The 16,421-nt window shown below is 35.0% G+C and overlaps 1 protein-coding gene across 23 annotated transcripts in view; it reads right to left on the reverse strand.

Annotated features, from left to right (window-relative positions):
- MLLT10 (MLLT10 histone lysine methyltransferase DOT1L cofactor) overlaps positions 1-16,421 on the reverse strand; it is a 232,109-nt gene that overhangs the window by 46,934 nt on the left and 168,754 nt on the right. For 20 of the 23 annotated variants that reach the window (XM_057304613.1, XM_057304612.1, XM_057304610.1 and 17 more), the window contains 2 exons: positions 10,971-11,015; positions 10,080-10,112 (listed from right to left, as the gene is read on the reverse strand). The exons of the other annotated variants lie outside the window; for them this stretch is intronic. In XM_057304613.1, the coding sequence (XP_057160596.1) occupies positions 10,080-10,112; positions 10,971-11,015 (78 nt within the window). The remainder of the gene's footprint in view (positions 1-10,079; positions 10,113-10,970; positions 11,016-16,421) is intronic. 23 annotated transcript variants of the gene reach the window in all.

A 16,421-nucleotide genomic window follows, 5' to 3' on the forward strand; every position in this document is an offset into this window, starting at 1 on the left:
TATGAATAATTGGTTGACACTACTTTGCCTCCTCCATCAAATGAGATTTGATTAATGAGCATGGTCATGACAAACTATAAGCACCATAATTAAAGAAAATTTAAAAGCATAGTAAACGGGGCACAGAAATCAATTAGCAATATACTGCTGGTGAAAATAGATCTAAGCTCTTTAGCTACTTTAATCTACTATTTCAAAATTGTATTAAAAATGAGAATTGCCAAGACAAACGAATGAACAAATTCCATTATTGCAGCAAAGAACCAAGTTACTACTCTGAGAGAAACATGCCTAATGCAAATTTTAATTCCCAAAGAAAATGAACATAATACCAAAAATGAAACCTCTTCCAAGACTGTGTAGCAACCGACAATGATTTATTCATTCAACATTTATGAAACATCAAGTAGATGATGAGCTAAATGCCAATGAAATAAAGATGAATAAAACTACTCTAAATGAGTTTATAGTCTACTAAGAAAAACCGGTAAATAAGTAGTTAAAAATCATACCTGAAACAGAACAATGAAAACCAGACAAATGATATGTTAGTTTACAAATGGACTATAAAAGCTAACTACAGGGGCACCTGGGTGGCTCAGGAGGTTAACTGTCTAACTCCTGATTTTGGCTCAGGTCATGATCTCGGTGTCCTGAAATCAAGCCCCGTATTGGGCTCTGTGCTGGGGGTGGAGCCTGCTTAAGATTCTCTCTCTCCCTCTTTCTCTGCTCCCCCCCACTCCCTGCCTGGCTCACATGCGTACTCTGTCTTAAAAAAAAAAAAAAAAAAGACGGAGAAGAAGAAGAAAAAGAGGAAGAGGAAGACGAAGAGGAAGAGGAAGAAGAAGAAGGGGGAGAGGGAGGAGGAGGAAGAAGAAATGCGAACTACAATCCCTGTATACATACCAATGTTTCATCATTACAAGCATTTTAAATATACCTATTAAATGAAACCAAGAAGTCACACTTACAGTTTAGCAGCATCATGAAATCTAAACTCTCTTAGACAAACTGGCGAGTTCCAAGGCACCAGCATAAAACCAAATGCCACAAAACGCAAGGCACTCCACTCCGTGGGCATCTATTTAAAAGTTTACCCTCCATATATTCTTCTCTTCTTTTTTAAGATCCCATTTATTTGAGAGAGAGCACAAGTGGGAGGAGGAGTAGAGGGAGAGGGTCAAGCAGACTCCCCACTGAGCGCGGAGACCAATGCAGGGCTTGATCCAAGGACCCTGAGATCATGACCAAGCCAGCATCAGATGTTTAATCAAGACTGACTCAACCAGGCACCCCACCACATATTATTCTTTAAAAAATTTAAATGAGGGTACCTGGGTGCCTCAGTCAAACCTCCGACTCTTGATTTCACCTCAGGTTATGATTTCAGGGTCACGGGACCGAGCCCTTCATCAGGCTCTGTGCTCAGCAGGGATTCTGCTTGAGATTCTCTCACCTTCTCCCTCTGCCCCTTCCCCTGCTTGTGCATGGGCTCTCTCTCTCTCTCTCAAATAAATAAATATTTAAATGACTATTCTGTCTTTCCAAATTGCCTTAAAAGTTTCCAAAATTACAAGATTTTTACATTGTATCATTCTCCCATCTGTTCTCTTTCTCCTTTACTGAGACAATAATCTTAGTATTACTTCTCTAACTCTTAATTTTCCTGAATTTCTCTGGTCACATAAAATTCATCTCACTACACCTATTTTGTTTTTGTTTTTGTTTTTTTAGACTGGTTGAAGTGTTTTCCTAAAGGTAATTGTATTGATGAAAATCTTATTTCCTTATCAGAAAGCACCAATTTCAAAGATTATGTAATATTACACACACATACCCAGAAGAACAACCACCATTAAGTCCTAAGATCCTCTCTGAGATGTATCAAATTAGGATGTATGTTTAACACTCAACACCTATGACTATTAATTAATACACGATACTTCCTTGGTACTTACACCTTCACTAAATTCTTAAAACAAGTCTCAGTGAAGTAACATTTTAATTTTATGGAGTTCTATATAACAAAACATTTTGCATCACATACTAGAGAATAAATAATGAATATAATCCAGTCTTTAAAACTTTTCAGAACCTTAAATGTCTAATGGAAAACTTTTTGTTGTTGTTTCACAAAGGTAAGACAAATATGACTAAGATATAAATCACAGAAACAAAAAAAAATTGTCTAGAGAAGTGGTAGATAAAGACTGAAAAAAGAGCATTAGAACATTGTGTATGAGAACCCTGAAGTTTGTGGCGTTTTTTTCAGAATTAATAATTCTATCAAAAGGTGTCAGAAGAAATTTTACAGGAGCACAATTATGCTTGCTTTTAAATTCTTTCAGTAGATAAAGAAAGAAGGAAAATCATAGCAGCAGACACTACCAAAGTCTAAATTATAGATTTTGCAGAGAATAGTACAGAACGAAACTACAAGTAGGTTATACCAATGCAACATAAAGTTGAAGGGATAAGACTGGAGAGTCTAGTAAGTAGCAGATTATGAAAAACTCCACATGTCATTCTAAAAAATATTATCTTATAAATACCAGACAATTCTTAAAGGATTTAAGTAAGACAGTGACACAGTCTGATCTGCATTTTTAAATAAGCCACTGATTCTGGTGGCACCTAGAGAATCAACTAGATAATGAAATGAAAGTTAGAAGGCTGCTGAAAAAGTTCATATGACAAATTATGTAGGAATACCGAAGTAGAGGCAGTGAAAACATAAAGGAAAAAACAAGCGATGAGTAACAGGAAAAACCTTTACGAATAATAATAACCACCAAGAAAATGAGAAGGCAGAGTTTAGTTTACCTCCCTAGCATAACTGATTTAGGTGACTAAATCCCCACAGAGATAAGGAACACAAGAGAAGAAGCAGGCTTTGAATGGGAATATATAGAGGAACAGAGATTTATTAGATTGTTGGAAATGAGCCTGGAACTCAAGAGAAAATTCTACATTGGTGAGTCTAAAGATTTATCAATTTTGTTTATCTTTTCAAAGAACCAGGTCTTATTTTCAATGATCTTTTCTACTGTCTTTTTAAGTCTCCAATTTATTTTTGTTCTTATCTTTGTTATTCCCCTCCTTCTACCAACTCTGGACTTCAATTCTTCTTTTTCTAGTTTCTTGAGGAGTAAGTTATGTTGAGATTTTTCTTATTTCTTGAGGTAGGCATTAATTGCTATGACTTTCCTCTTAAAACTGTTTTTGCTGCATCCAACGAATTTTGGTATGTTACATTTCTATTTTTATCTCAAGGTATCTCTTTATTTCTCTTTTGATTTTTTTCTTTGACCCATTAATTATTCAGTAGCAATGCTGTTTAATCCTGACATAATTGTGAATTTTCCAGTTTTCTTCCTGTAATTAATTTCTGGTTTCATATCACTGTGGTCAGAAAAGATGTGTGATTAATTTCAATCTTCTTAAATTTATTAAGACTTGTTTAATGGCTGAACATATGATCTAAGTTCAAAAATGTGCCACGTGCACTTGAAAAGAATGTATACTCTTTTGTTTTTAAATGGAATGTTCTATAAATTATCTGTTCAAGTCCATCCAGTCTAACGTGTTGTTTAAGGTTGATGTTTCCTTATTGAATTTGTCTCAATGACCTATCCAATGATGTAAATAAGGTGTTAAAGTTCCATACTATTATTGTATTGCTGTATTTCTCCTCTTAAGTATTAATATTTCCTTTATATGCTTGGGTGCTCCTATACTGGGTGCATAAATATTTATAAATGTTATATCTTCTTGTTAGATTAACCAGTAATACCTTCTTGTAATAAGGCAATTAAATAACCATGAAGCAGATATGGTAGGCAGAATAACGCCTCCCTCCTTCTCAAAGATGCTCATGCTTTAATGTCCAAAACCTGTGAATATGTTACCTTAAATGGCAAAAGGGACTAAACAAATGTATTTAAATTAAGAACACTGAGACAGGGGCGCCTGGGTGGCACAACGGTTAAACGTCTGCCTTCGGCTCAGGGCGTGATCCCAGCGTTATGGGATCGAGCCCCACATCAGGCCCTTCTGCTAGGAGCCTGCTTCTTCCTCTCCCACTCCCCCTGTTTGTGTTCCCTCTCTCGCTGGCTGTCTCTATCTCTATCGAATAAATACATAAAATCTTTAAAAAAAAAAAAAAGAAAAAGAACACTGAGACAGAGAGACTGTCCTGGATTATCTGGGAGAGCCCAATCAAATCATCCAAGTTGTCATAAACTTTGAATCTGAGAATCAGACGGGGCAGAAGCCTAAGAGAGACTCCACCCAACACTGCTGGCTTTGAAGACAGAGGATGGGGCCATTCCGGGGGGGCGGGGGGAAGGGGAAGGCAGGCAGACTCTAGAATTTGGAAATAGTAAGTTAACAGAGTCTCTCCTAGCACCTTAAAAAAGAAACAAAGCCCACCAACACTCGGATTTTAACCCAGTGAGCCCATGCCAGACTTCTAACCTACAGACTGTAAGATAATAAATTTATACTGTTTGAAGTTTGCACTCATTTGTTACAGGACCACAGAAAATGAATATAGAAGAATAAGATGAAATGTAAATTCTTTTTCTCTTCCTTTCCCACGGACAAGTTTCAAGCTTTTATTGCTTAACACTCAATATAATAAAGAAAAAATGTAAATCTAACATTTAACACCTCATACCCAGTAGGATGGTTATAGCAAAAACAATCAAACAAAATAATAGGTGTAGGCAAGGAGGTGGAAATATTGGAACCCCTGTGCGCTGCTGGCAGGAATGTAAAATGGTGCACCCACTATGAAAAACAGCAAGGCACTCTATTTTAAAATAGAACTACCATATGATCCAGCTATTGCATTTCTGGGTAAAATGGAGATTCGAATAGATATTTGCACATCTACATTCAAAGCAGTTTATTCACAATGATCAAAAGATGGAAGCAACCCAAGGGTCTCTCAAGAGATAAAAGAATAAATGAAATGACGGTATATACATAGAATGGAATATTATTCAGTCTTAAAAAGAAATTCTGGGGGCATCTGGGTGGCTCAGTTAGTTAAGCGTCTGCCTTCAGCTCAGGTCATGATCCCTGGGGCCTGGAATCAGGCCTCACATCAGGGTCCCCGCTCACCAGGCAGTCTGCTTCTCCCTCTGCCCCTCCCCCAGCTCATGCTCCCACTCCCTCTCTTGTTCTCAAATAAATAATCTTAAAAAAAAAAAAAAAGAAATTCTAATTCATGCTATAACATGGATAAACCCTAAGGATATTATACGAAGTGAAATAAGCCATTCACAGAAAAACAAATACTGTAAGAGTCTATTCATATGAAGTATCTAAAACAGTCAAATTCATACAAACAGAAAGTAGAATGGTAGTTGCCCTGGGCAGGGTGGGAGGAAGAAATGGGAGCTGTTGTTTAAAACCTACAGAGTGTCAGTTTTATAAGATGAAAAAGTCCTGGAGACTGGTTATACAACTATGTGAATATATTTAACACTACTGGACTGTATGTACATTTTAAAATGGTTAAAATGGCAAATTTTGTATGTATTCTACAACAATTTTAAAGAAGAAGCTAACACTTGAAAAAAAAAAGAGAAAACACAAGCATGGATTTTTTCCAACTAAGTCTAAGTGATTCTCCCTCAATCCACCATAGGCAAAATATCACTTCACCAGGTATCACTCCTATGCTTGTCTTTGCAATTAAAAACATAAGTCCAGGGGTGCCTGGGTGGCGTAGTCGGACGAGTGCCTAATTCTTGGTTTTGGCTCAGGTTGTGATGTCAGGGTTGTGAGATCAACCTCCCTATAGGGCTCTGCAATCAGCAAGGAGTCTGCTTGGGATTCCCTCTCCCTCTTCCTTTCCTCCAACTGTTCATGCTCTCTCTTTCTCTCTAATAAATAAATAAATCTTTAAAATTTAAATTTAATTTAAATTTAATTAAAATTTAAATTTTAAAAAAGTCAGAACAATTATTGAGAAATTAAAAGCATCCAAACTGAAACAGAAGAAGTAAAACTGTCATTACTTGCAGATGATATATACAGAAAACCCTGAAGACTCCACCAAAAAAAAAAAAAAAACCCTGTTAGAATAAACAAATTCAGTAAAGTTGCAGGATACAAAATCAATATACCAAAATCTGTTGTGTTTTTACACACAAACAAACAACCAGAAAGAAAAATTAAGGAAACAATCCCAGGGGGCGCCTGAGTGGCTCTGTCAGTTAAATGACCAACTCTTGATTTTGGCTCAGTTCATGACCTCAGGGTCCTGGGATCAAGCCCTGCACTGGGGTCTGTGCTCACCCACCTGTATATTCTCTCCCTCTCAAATAAATAAATCTTTCTAAACACTCCCATTTATAATTACATCAAAAAATAAAATACATAGGAATAAATTTAATCAAGAAGATGAAAGATCTACATACTGAAAACTGTAAGACATCAATGAAAGAAACTGAAGACACAAATATGGAAAGATATTCCATATTCATGGACTGGAATAACTAATATTGTTTAAATATCCATACTACTCAAACCACTCTACAGATTCAACACAATCCCTTATCAAAATTCCAATAGTATTTTTCACAAAAATAGAATAACCCCAAAATCTGTATGACACCACAAAAGACCCCGAATAGCCAAAGCAATCTTGAGAACAAAGGTGGAGGCTTCATACTCCCTGATTTTAAACTACATTACAAAGCTGTAATAATCAAAACAGTATGACAACGGCATAAAAACAGACACATAGATAAATGAAACACAATGAAGAGCGCCCCCCCCCCAAAACAAAAACCATGCAGATAGGGTCAATTTATTTACAAGGAGCCAAGAATATACAAAGGACAGTCTCTTCAATAAATGGTGTTAGGTAAACTGAACTACATATAAAAGAATGAAACTGGACCACTACCTTACACTGCATACAAAAATTAACTCAAAATGGATTGAAGACTGAATAATGTAAGACCATAAAACTCTTAAAAGAAAACACAGGCAGTAAGCGCCTCGACATCAGTCATGATATTTTGGATACGACCAAAACAAAAACAAAACAAAACAAAACAAAACCCCAAGTATAGGATACCAAACTAAAAAAGGTACTGCATAAAAAAATAATAAAATCAAATCGAATGGTACTGCATAGCAAAGGAAACCATCAACAAAATAAAAAGGCAATGCACTGAATGGGAGAAAATATTCACAAGCCTGTATCTGATAAGAGGTTAATATCCAAAATCTATTTCAAAAACTCATATAACTCAGGGCATCTGGGTGGCACAGTTGGTTAAGTGTTTGCCTTCAGCTCAGGTCATGATCTTGGGGTCCTGGGATAGAGCCTCACGTCAGGCTCCCTGCTCAGCAGGGAGTCTGCTTCTCCCTCTGCCCCTTCCCCCCACCCACCCCGGGCTCATGTTTTCTTCCATGCTCCCTCTCAAATAAATAAATAAGATCTTAAAAAAACAAAAAACAAACAAAACAAAGCAAAAAAACCCTCATATAACTTAAAGGCAAGAAAACCCCCAAACAATCTTATTAAAAAATTGGCAGAGGACCTGAATGGCTATTTTTCCAAAGAAGACATGCCCAACAGGTATATGAAAGATGCTTAATATCACTAATCATCAGGGGACGCCTGGGCGTTGGTTAAGCGTCTGCCTTCAGCTCAGGTCATGACCCCAGGGTCCTCTGGAATGGAGCCTGCATCAGGCTCCCTGCTCAGCAGGGAGTCCTTCTCCCTCTCCCTCTGCCTGCTGCTCTCCCTGACTGTGCTCTCTCTCCTATCCCTCTCTCACTGTCAAGTAAATCAATAAAATTTTTAAAAGAAAAAAAAAAAAAAGACCACTAATCATCTGAGAAATGCCAATCACAACCACACTGAGATATCACCTCGTATCTATTAGAATAGCTATTATAAAAAAGTGAAGAAATAGTAAGTATTGGCCAGGATGTAGAGAAAAGGGAATCTTTTGGGAATGTATAATGGTACAGTCACTATGGAAAAGTTTGGAAGTTCCTCAATAAGGTAAAAGTTGCACTACCATATGATCCAGCAATTCCACTCTGGATATTTATCTGAAGAAAATGAAAATACTAATTTGAGAAAATATATGCATCCCATGTGCACTGTAGCATTATTGACAATTTAGCCAAGGCATGGAAATAACCTAAATGGCTATCAATGGGTGAATGGTAACAAAAATATGCTATATATACAAACAACAGAATATTATTCAGCTATAAAAATGAACAAAATCTTGTGATTTGTGACAACGTGAATGGACCTGAAGGGCATTATGCTAAATGAAATAAGTCAGATGGAAAAGATAAATACCATATGATCTCATACATGGAATCTAAAACAAAACAAAACCCAAAATATTTCCAAGCTCATGAATATAGAGAATAGATTGGTGGCTGCCTGGGGAAACGGGAAGGAGAGAGGAAGCAAAATGGGTGAAGGAGGTCAAAAGGTATAAACGTCTAGATGTAAAATGAAGAAAGAAAATACAAAAGTCCATTATTTCATTCTTCTAAGATTATGTGACCAAGAACACACAAGTATCTGAGTACACTACTGTAGTGTTTTCTCTCAGACACAATCTTGTAAAACACAAAATTTTAAAGAAAATCTGTGTTCATTTTATTAATCCCATGACATTCATTTCATTCACCCATACAGAAAAACATGACAACTGTCCCATTAAATTGACACAATCCAGTACTTTGTCAGCTAATAATGGTAGAGGATTTATGTGGCAATTCATTCACAATTGCTCCCCACAATATCTACTTTCCTTTTATTCCAAGTACACGCTTTGTTCAAACTTTCAGCGTGTCTCTAAATTCTAATAGTCCAAAATTAAAGAGTAAGATTTAACTACACAAACTGAATAAGATGTTAAAAACTCTTGTTTTTATACTTCCCCACCAAAGAATGGTAACATATTTAGTTTATTTTCAAGAATGCTTCCAATCCCTTTTTCTCTAGACATGTAAAGTTCAAGAGCTCCGTGTTATCTGGAAAATTCATTATCTGAGACTCTGAAGTTCCAGGTTACACAGAGGAAGCAAGAATTATAAATAAATGTACTCATTAATAAAATACTAATTTGTAAAATAGGTTTCCCATCTTGACCACCAACATCCTCAGAATCAATACAAGTGTCTATGTCTGCTCATCATGCCATTAGTCTCTTGCTAGCTATAGATTTGTAAGCATCTGACAATATAATCCAAACACAACACAAATTGACTACATTAAACCACATTACCAAAATACGCGAGATTTCATAAAGTTAATGAAAATGTGCTAGAAACTTCTGGTATCACATAAACTATCTTGAACAGATAAATAACGGAAAACAATCAAGAAATACACTAAGTTCAATTTTTTTTAATCACTAAAGTATTAAAGATGGTTCTTTAAAACTGAAGAAACACTCAAGAATTTCTGCAAAAATGACTTTCATTATAATTATATTGCAAAATTGAAAAAAAGCTAGCATTTTTGTCTCATATCCTGATTTTAGAACCCAGCTCTGCAGAAAATTCAACTCCCCTATAAAAACCTGGTTCCAAACTAGACATCATCTAAAAGGCTATCTTCCATTTATTCAGTATATTAAATATAGGGGCAAAATAATAAAAGTATTCTACACACTAATTTTTTTAAATCTCCAAAACAAAATTCACATTTCAAGTTGTGGAAGAAGCAGCTAATTCCTGACATAGGTACCAATTACTAACTTCATTGAGAAAAGAGAGCTTAAAAGAACTAGAAAAACTATTTACAAAAATAGAAAAAAGACTTTCATAAAGTTAGAACAACACTATTATCATTTTGCCTTACAAAGAGACAATAAAAGCTAAACTGATGAACTATATTGACCTATTATCCTCCTGTAGGCAATCTACAAAAACTTTTCACTAGCGGGCTGAACAATTGACTCATGGCAGAGCTGGATTTCATCTTATCAATAGAACATGCAAGCTTTCAATTGGGGTTCTCTATAAAAGGCAACCTTTGTGATAAATGAACCACCAGAGAAGATTCTAATAAAACTTACCATTGTGTATTGCATTCAGCAACTCTGAGAAAGCTTTTAAGTAAGGAAAAAAGGACTTCAGGTTAAGATCATTCTCAAACACACAAAAGAAATACATAGGCATAGACTGAATCAGTGTAATAAAATCTCAGTAAGTCTATTATGTATCATTGTTTGAATCATTAAAACTGCAAGTTTGGCTCAGTTTTTACACGTATAAATTTATAAATATTGTATTTCATTTGCCAATCTATCACCTAATACATTTAAGTAAAATGTTAGATATATTGTCATAATGGTGACATTTTTTCTTAGTAATAAATATATACGTAAAATTACTTTTAAAAAGACCTTTAACAGCCTCTCTAATGTCTTTCTTGCTAAAAGTATCGATAGGATGCAACTCTATATAGGTAAATCTACCTCAACAAATTCTATACTCAGCAATATTTATTATAAAGAAAAACTTCATTTTATCATCTAACCTGATCAAACATTCTCATTTCCTAGACTTCAGTATAATAGTCTCAACATATACAATGGTCGAAGCAAGAAAGCTACCTAATGCCAATATACAAATACTGAAAAATCATATTAACATTAAGATCAGTGGAAACCAAATTCTGAAAATATTACTTCAACAGGGAACAGAAGTCACAGTTCTGCCACTAAAGCACCATATTAAAAAGCCATAAATAATTAAAATTTGGTCACAATGACTCTAATATGGATCCTGAACATAGGACAACCAGCAAGTTCTCTCTGTAGGAGAAAAAAATCGATTCAATTAAGAACCAATTGCATTTCAGAAAATTGAAATTTAGAGGTTCAGTAGTGGCATAATATAACAGAAAAAAAACACTGAAGTAGAAGTCAAAAAGCCTGGGTTACCAACCCAGTTCGACAACTTACTAGTTGTTGGACAAGCTCCATCATGCCGATACTGCATGGAAATTTCTGTTGGGAGGGAGGAGAAAGGAAATCAGCAAAGAAGTTGCCAGTGACTCAAGGATAGAAAAAGAAACAGGCCAGAAAAACAGGGAAACATTCACCTAAAAGTCTAACTGAGAAGGGCGAACAGAACGGTGGAAATAGAAATTATAAGCCAGTACCTGGGATGTGACGGGTAGAAGGACCAAGAATTCTCACAAATCTTTAAATGGGATAGTATGAGAATGTCTGTGTGTGCATGTGTGTGCAAAGAACGACGAAAAGACATAAGGGCTTACAAGTAAATATGCGAGACAAGTGTCTAAGAAAAAAAGGATTCATAGTAAGAGGGAGTATCATTAACAACACACTAATGTGTTTTATACAATTCATTAGATGAGAACAATTTATCAAAAACAACTGAATTCCATGGTCAATTAAATTACTATTAAAGTACGAAGATTATTTAGTTTATACCTGAGCAGAAATCTATGATTTATGTAACAGTATAAAACTTTTTGAACTACACTCCGCTTACTTTCTTGTACCTTTCATTTGTGGTGACGATCATGAATGAATAAACCATTACGCTTACTCTTTTGCTCCACCCAAATGAGGAGAACAAGCAGAGGATGACGTGAAGCAATAAAACACTGCTAAAAGCAAAAGCTGCTGAGAAAATGAAAAATCAATTTCTATATGACATTCCAAAGGAAAAAATTACTGATAAAACTAGGACCAAGTCTGTGACTCAAAGGACCTCGCCTGCTAATCCTGGAAACAACAGCTATTCCTTTGTGGCTAACATTGGTCCAATTTTTCTTAAAAGAAGAATATCTGGAATTACTCTGAATACTACTTAACCAAAAACATGACTTCTAGAAACCATGTGTACAACAGAGTCTTCAAGGCAACTATCACTCACAAATCTACCCATACGCTTATCTCAGAAGTCAAGTCCAATCACGGGCCCACTCCAAATGACTTGAAATAAGAAAGACAAAAGCAAGGCAGAGCAAGCCAGCACTCACTTTTAATCATTTTAATGTTTAAAAAAAAAACCAAATAAACATTACATTAGATACTGTTCAAGAATCAAACCTTTAGACCAGTTTAGTGTAAGTCCTTTCCAGATGGCACTCAAAACTGAGACATGGTGGGAAACTCTGCGATCTTTAATGGTCATTAATAAATTCAAGTGATATTTTAAAAGGGAGGGCTACTGAAGAGATTGACATGGTACATTACAGAGAAATGGTAACTGTTCGGAATGGTGCCAAAAATTAATCAAAGGACACTAATAATAACAGAAGGATTTTTTCAATGGGGAACAAATTGGAACATGGCTATTCTGGCCTTTGATCTGGGACTTTTGTAGAAAGACATCCTGGTACAGGGCCAGCAAATTTTCAAATCATCAAGGAAGAAAACAAAAATCAGAGGATTTTCCAAGGAAGCAAACTGAAAGATATATTCTGGTCTAGCAGCACCCAATATCCTATATGATTTTCATTTATGACCCTAGATAATCAATTTATATAAAATCATAAACCTGAGTCATTAAGATGGGTTTAAAGTATGTTCAATAACTGTATATTCTCCTTAGTCTACAATACTGTATTAGTTACTCTTGTGAGTTTATTAATCTTTATATCTTTATGATTCCCTTATTTGTTTACAGAATCAGTCTACTCCTAATTAAAATATTTTACCAAGGAAAGATGTCTCAATTTCATTTTATTAACCTACTTAGAAGTAGATATATTTCTTAACAACCAGTTCATAGTCACATGGGCTCAAGTTAAACTTTCATAACTTTCATATTTCAGAAAACAGAACAAACTTCTCTTGAATGATCTATTCATATTAATAACTCATCTCCCTGAAATCTGTAATCATGAAATACATAGGGTCAGAATCAAACAACTATGTTCCCAGAATCTCCTTTCATAGCATTTATCACCACTGAAGAATTCCATCAATGAAACAGATTGCAAGTATCTTAACTTCGAAAGGTATGACCACATTATATTAGAGAACAGAGACTAAGATTTTTAAAAAACAGGTAAACTTCAAAAGGACATAGTATGCCCAAAGAAAATAAGTTAATGCTAAATCGTCAACTACTTATCATTTAACAAATACCAGATTTTTTCCAAAGAAAATAACAAGATATTGATTTTTATGAAGAAAAAATTTCTTCATAAACTTTCACCTTAGTAAATCATAAACTCTCATAATATGGTTGAGATAAATAGGAAAAAAGAAAAGGACAAATACACTGGGGCGCCTGGGTGGCACAGCGGTTAAGCGTCTGCCTTCAGCTCAGGGCATGATCCCGGCGTTATGGGATCGAGCCCCAAGTCAGGCTCCTCCGCTATGAGCCTGCTTCCTCCTCTCCCACTCCCCCTGCTTGTGTTCCCTCTCTCGCTGGCTGTCTCTCTCTGTCAAATAAATAAATAAAATCTTTAAAAAAAAAAAAAAAGAAAAGGACAAATACAATATATCAACTCTTCCAAATGCTGTACTAATTTTCAATGTTTCAAAAATCCTACTTGTTTAAGATCTCAAAGAATATATAAGAAAGAATTCAATTAAAAGCTTAAAATAATCTATACACCAAAACTTAAAACCTTTAGTAGCCACTTAAAACAACACACTGATTTCCCATTTTGGACAAGTCACTGTAACAGTAAATCACTTATCAGGATATACTTCAACTTATTACAATAAAAATCTTAGAATCCAAACCCTTGATCAGACAAAGAATTTATAAGTGTGTTCTGGCTTTCTATTCTGACAGGACCTGAAATTCCTAGAATAAATATCTTGCTTTGTACATGCTACTATAATTTGAATATGTCATGACAGGATTTTGATTACTATTTAGTTGATGCTTCTAACAATTTTAAGACAATCACATCATAAGTACCTGATTCTACTTCTGCTGTATATCCTAGTTGTGGTAAAACTGGAGAAATTACAACAACAGTAATAGTAGCTGCCTTGCCTATTTCACAAGATTGTTCTTAGCAACAAATAAGATAGTAATTAAAAAGTTCTTTAGAAACCGTTAGATGCTCTCAAATATAAGATATTACCATTACTGCAAGCTGATGGAAGCAACGTTATTTTTTTTTTTTCCGTCATTGAAATTCTTTTAATAGTAAGTTGCCAGAACTAAGTACAGGATACTTACTCTAAGATCAACAGCCTGTAAGTCTGATTTCTTCAGCTTTACATTCAACTTTCTATATACCCATCCTGCCCTACTTAATCAACATTACCACCAACTATCCTGCAAATTAGATTTCCCTATTAGTTTTATCCCTCAAATATAGCTTTACTTTCTTTTCTGATAATATTGTTGGACCTTCTCTGCCTACTCCAAAGTATAATTCAAATTCCAATTTCTCCGTGGTCTTTTCCAACTTAATACATCCTTAACTGGTCTGTAATACTACATGAAAAGCTTTACCAATAATTTCACTTGCAATCTAACTATAAACTCTTGGAAGTCAAGTATAAAATCACACAGGATATTACTAACTACATGATATGTTCTCAGTGATTTCTAACAGTATTCATTCATTAAAAAAAAAAAAAAAGGTGTTCAGCATTTATTACATACAAAGCACTGTGCTTGCAGTGAGGCGACAGTGATGGACATGATACACAGCCCCTAGCCTCATGAAGCTAGGATTATATAGTGTGCGTTATAGTCTAACATCATAGCCAACAAATTCTTACAAAGGTCACCTTCATCATTACTGAATTATCACCCTGTCATGAAAGCAAACAAATCTTTTGGAAAGGGCATCATGCAAAAACAATTCTTGGTAAAACAGTACATAGTACACATCTCTTCTTCCTACTTATTTATGTGGGAAGAAAATTTCCTGGTTTTACAACTGCTAAATGATTTCTCTATCTAAAATCTGTTGAAAGAAAACTCAGCATTTTCATACTAGTAGGAGATACTATTATTGCAAGTGAAATTACTGGCTCAAATTTTCTCACTGATCCCATTGCTTAAAGTATGACTGACATTATACTAGTGTGGTTGCAAACCTTCATCAGCAAACACCCCTTGACTTTTAGAGTTGAGGGTCTCTGGAATCAAGGAAAATGCATCGTTCCACCACTTAGAGCTGTGAGAATTCTGTCTCTGTTCCTTCATCTGTACAATAAGTAATAATACTCAACACCTGTCCAGTGCCTAAGACAACTGTAGTACATACTACGTTTCAACAGCAGTTAGCAATTCTTAACTTATAATTAAGAGGACATAATTCCTAAATACCTATGACATTTAGCCAGTTTCTCCCAAGTAAGAATAGACTTTTTAGCCCTAAGTTTATCAATAAAGGTGTGCTCTGAACTAGTCATAAAATTTTTATTAAAATGTATAAAATTAAAGAATATATTACCTCAAATAGTTTTAAGTAACTGATCTCAGTGCACAATTATGGCTTTAACAAAACATAGAGTCTTCAGTTATTTTTAAGCACACTTTTAAGGAAAAAAATCCTAGCAAGTCTAAATTCAAGTCATTTATTTCCATGAAATAATAATACTTACAGAGTTTCTCCCTAAATTTCTTTACCTAGTGGTAAGGTAGAAGGGATACAAAGTCATGCTGTTCTGCCATAGATGTACCACAAACACCACCCTCCGAAAACAATAATTGTGAAAAGAACACTATTTCCCAAGGCTAAAATCTCTCTAAATCCGTAACAGGTAAGAAAATCTTTTCACAGATGTAAACCAAGACTTTAATTCCATTAATTTGAGGATGCGTATTTCAAATAGCACCCAAATGCAATTTCTGAAATTCAGTAATTTTCAGACTATGCTTATATGTATAGGATATCAGTAAGGAACTCTTCACAAAAGCAAATTCAGGCTTAATTTTCTCAGTATGTTTTTCATCTGATTACTGTGTATCTTGCTAAAAATGAGTATGAACTCAATGTTTTCTGAGTAGATTTGTCTAAATTTATTTATTTTTTTTTTACTAGGGGCTAGGGCTAGTTGCTAAGCCCCTCTGGCCTGAAAGAAAACATATGAATATACATAAAATAAATGAATATACATAAAATGTATATCCAAGTGTGCAATATACTTTTTTCCAATGGATTTATTTCTCATTACAATTTATATCATTCCCCCTCTAACACAGTGGTTGTCAACTAAGAGTGATTCTGCACCCTCCCCCAACATTTTTGTCACTCTTGGGGGGGGGGGGTGAAGGGGAATTCTGGGTGCTACTGGCATCTAGTGGGTAGAGGCTGGGAATCTTGATAAATGTCCTACAATGCACAGGACAGGATTGCACAACAAGTAACTATTCCAACCAACATGTCAATAGTGCCAAGACTAAGAAATCATGGTCTAGTCTAAACCCATCCTTAATGCTTCTAATAAAAATTC

Source organism: Ursus arctos, unplaced genomic scaffold (genome assembly GCF_023065955.2).
Source record: "Ursus arctos isolate Adak ecotype North America unplaced genomic scaffold, UrsArc2.0 scaffold_30, whole genome shotgun sequence".
Taxonomy (NCBI): domain Eukaryota; kingdom Metazoa; phylum Chordata; class Mammalia; order Carnivora; family Ursidae; genus Ursus; species Ursus arctos.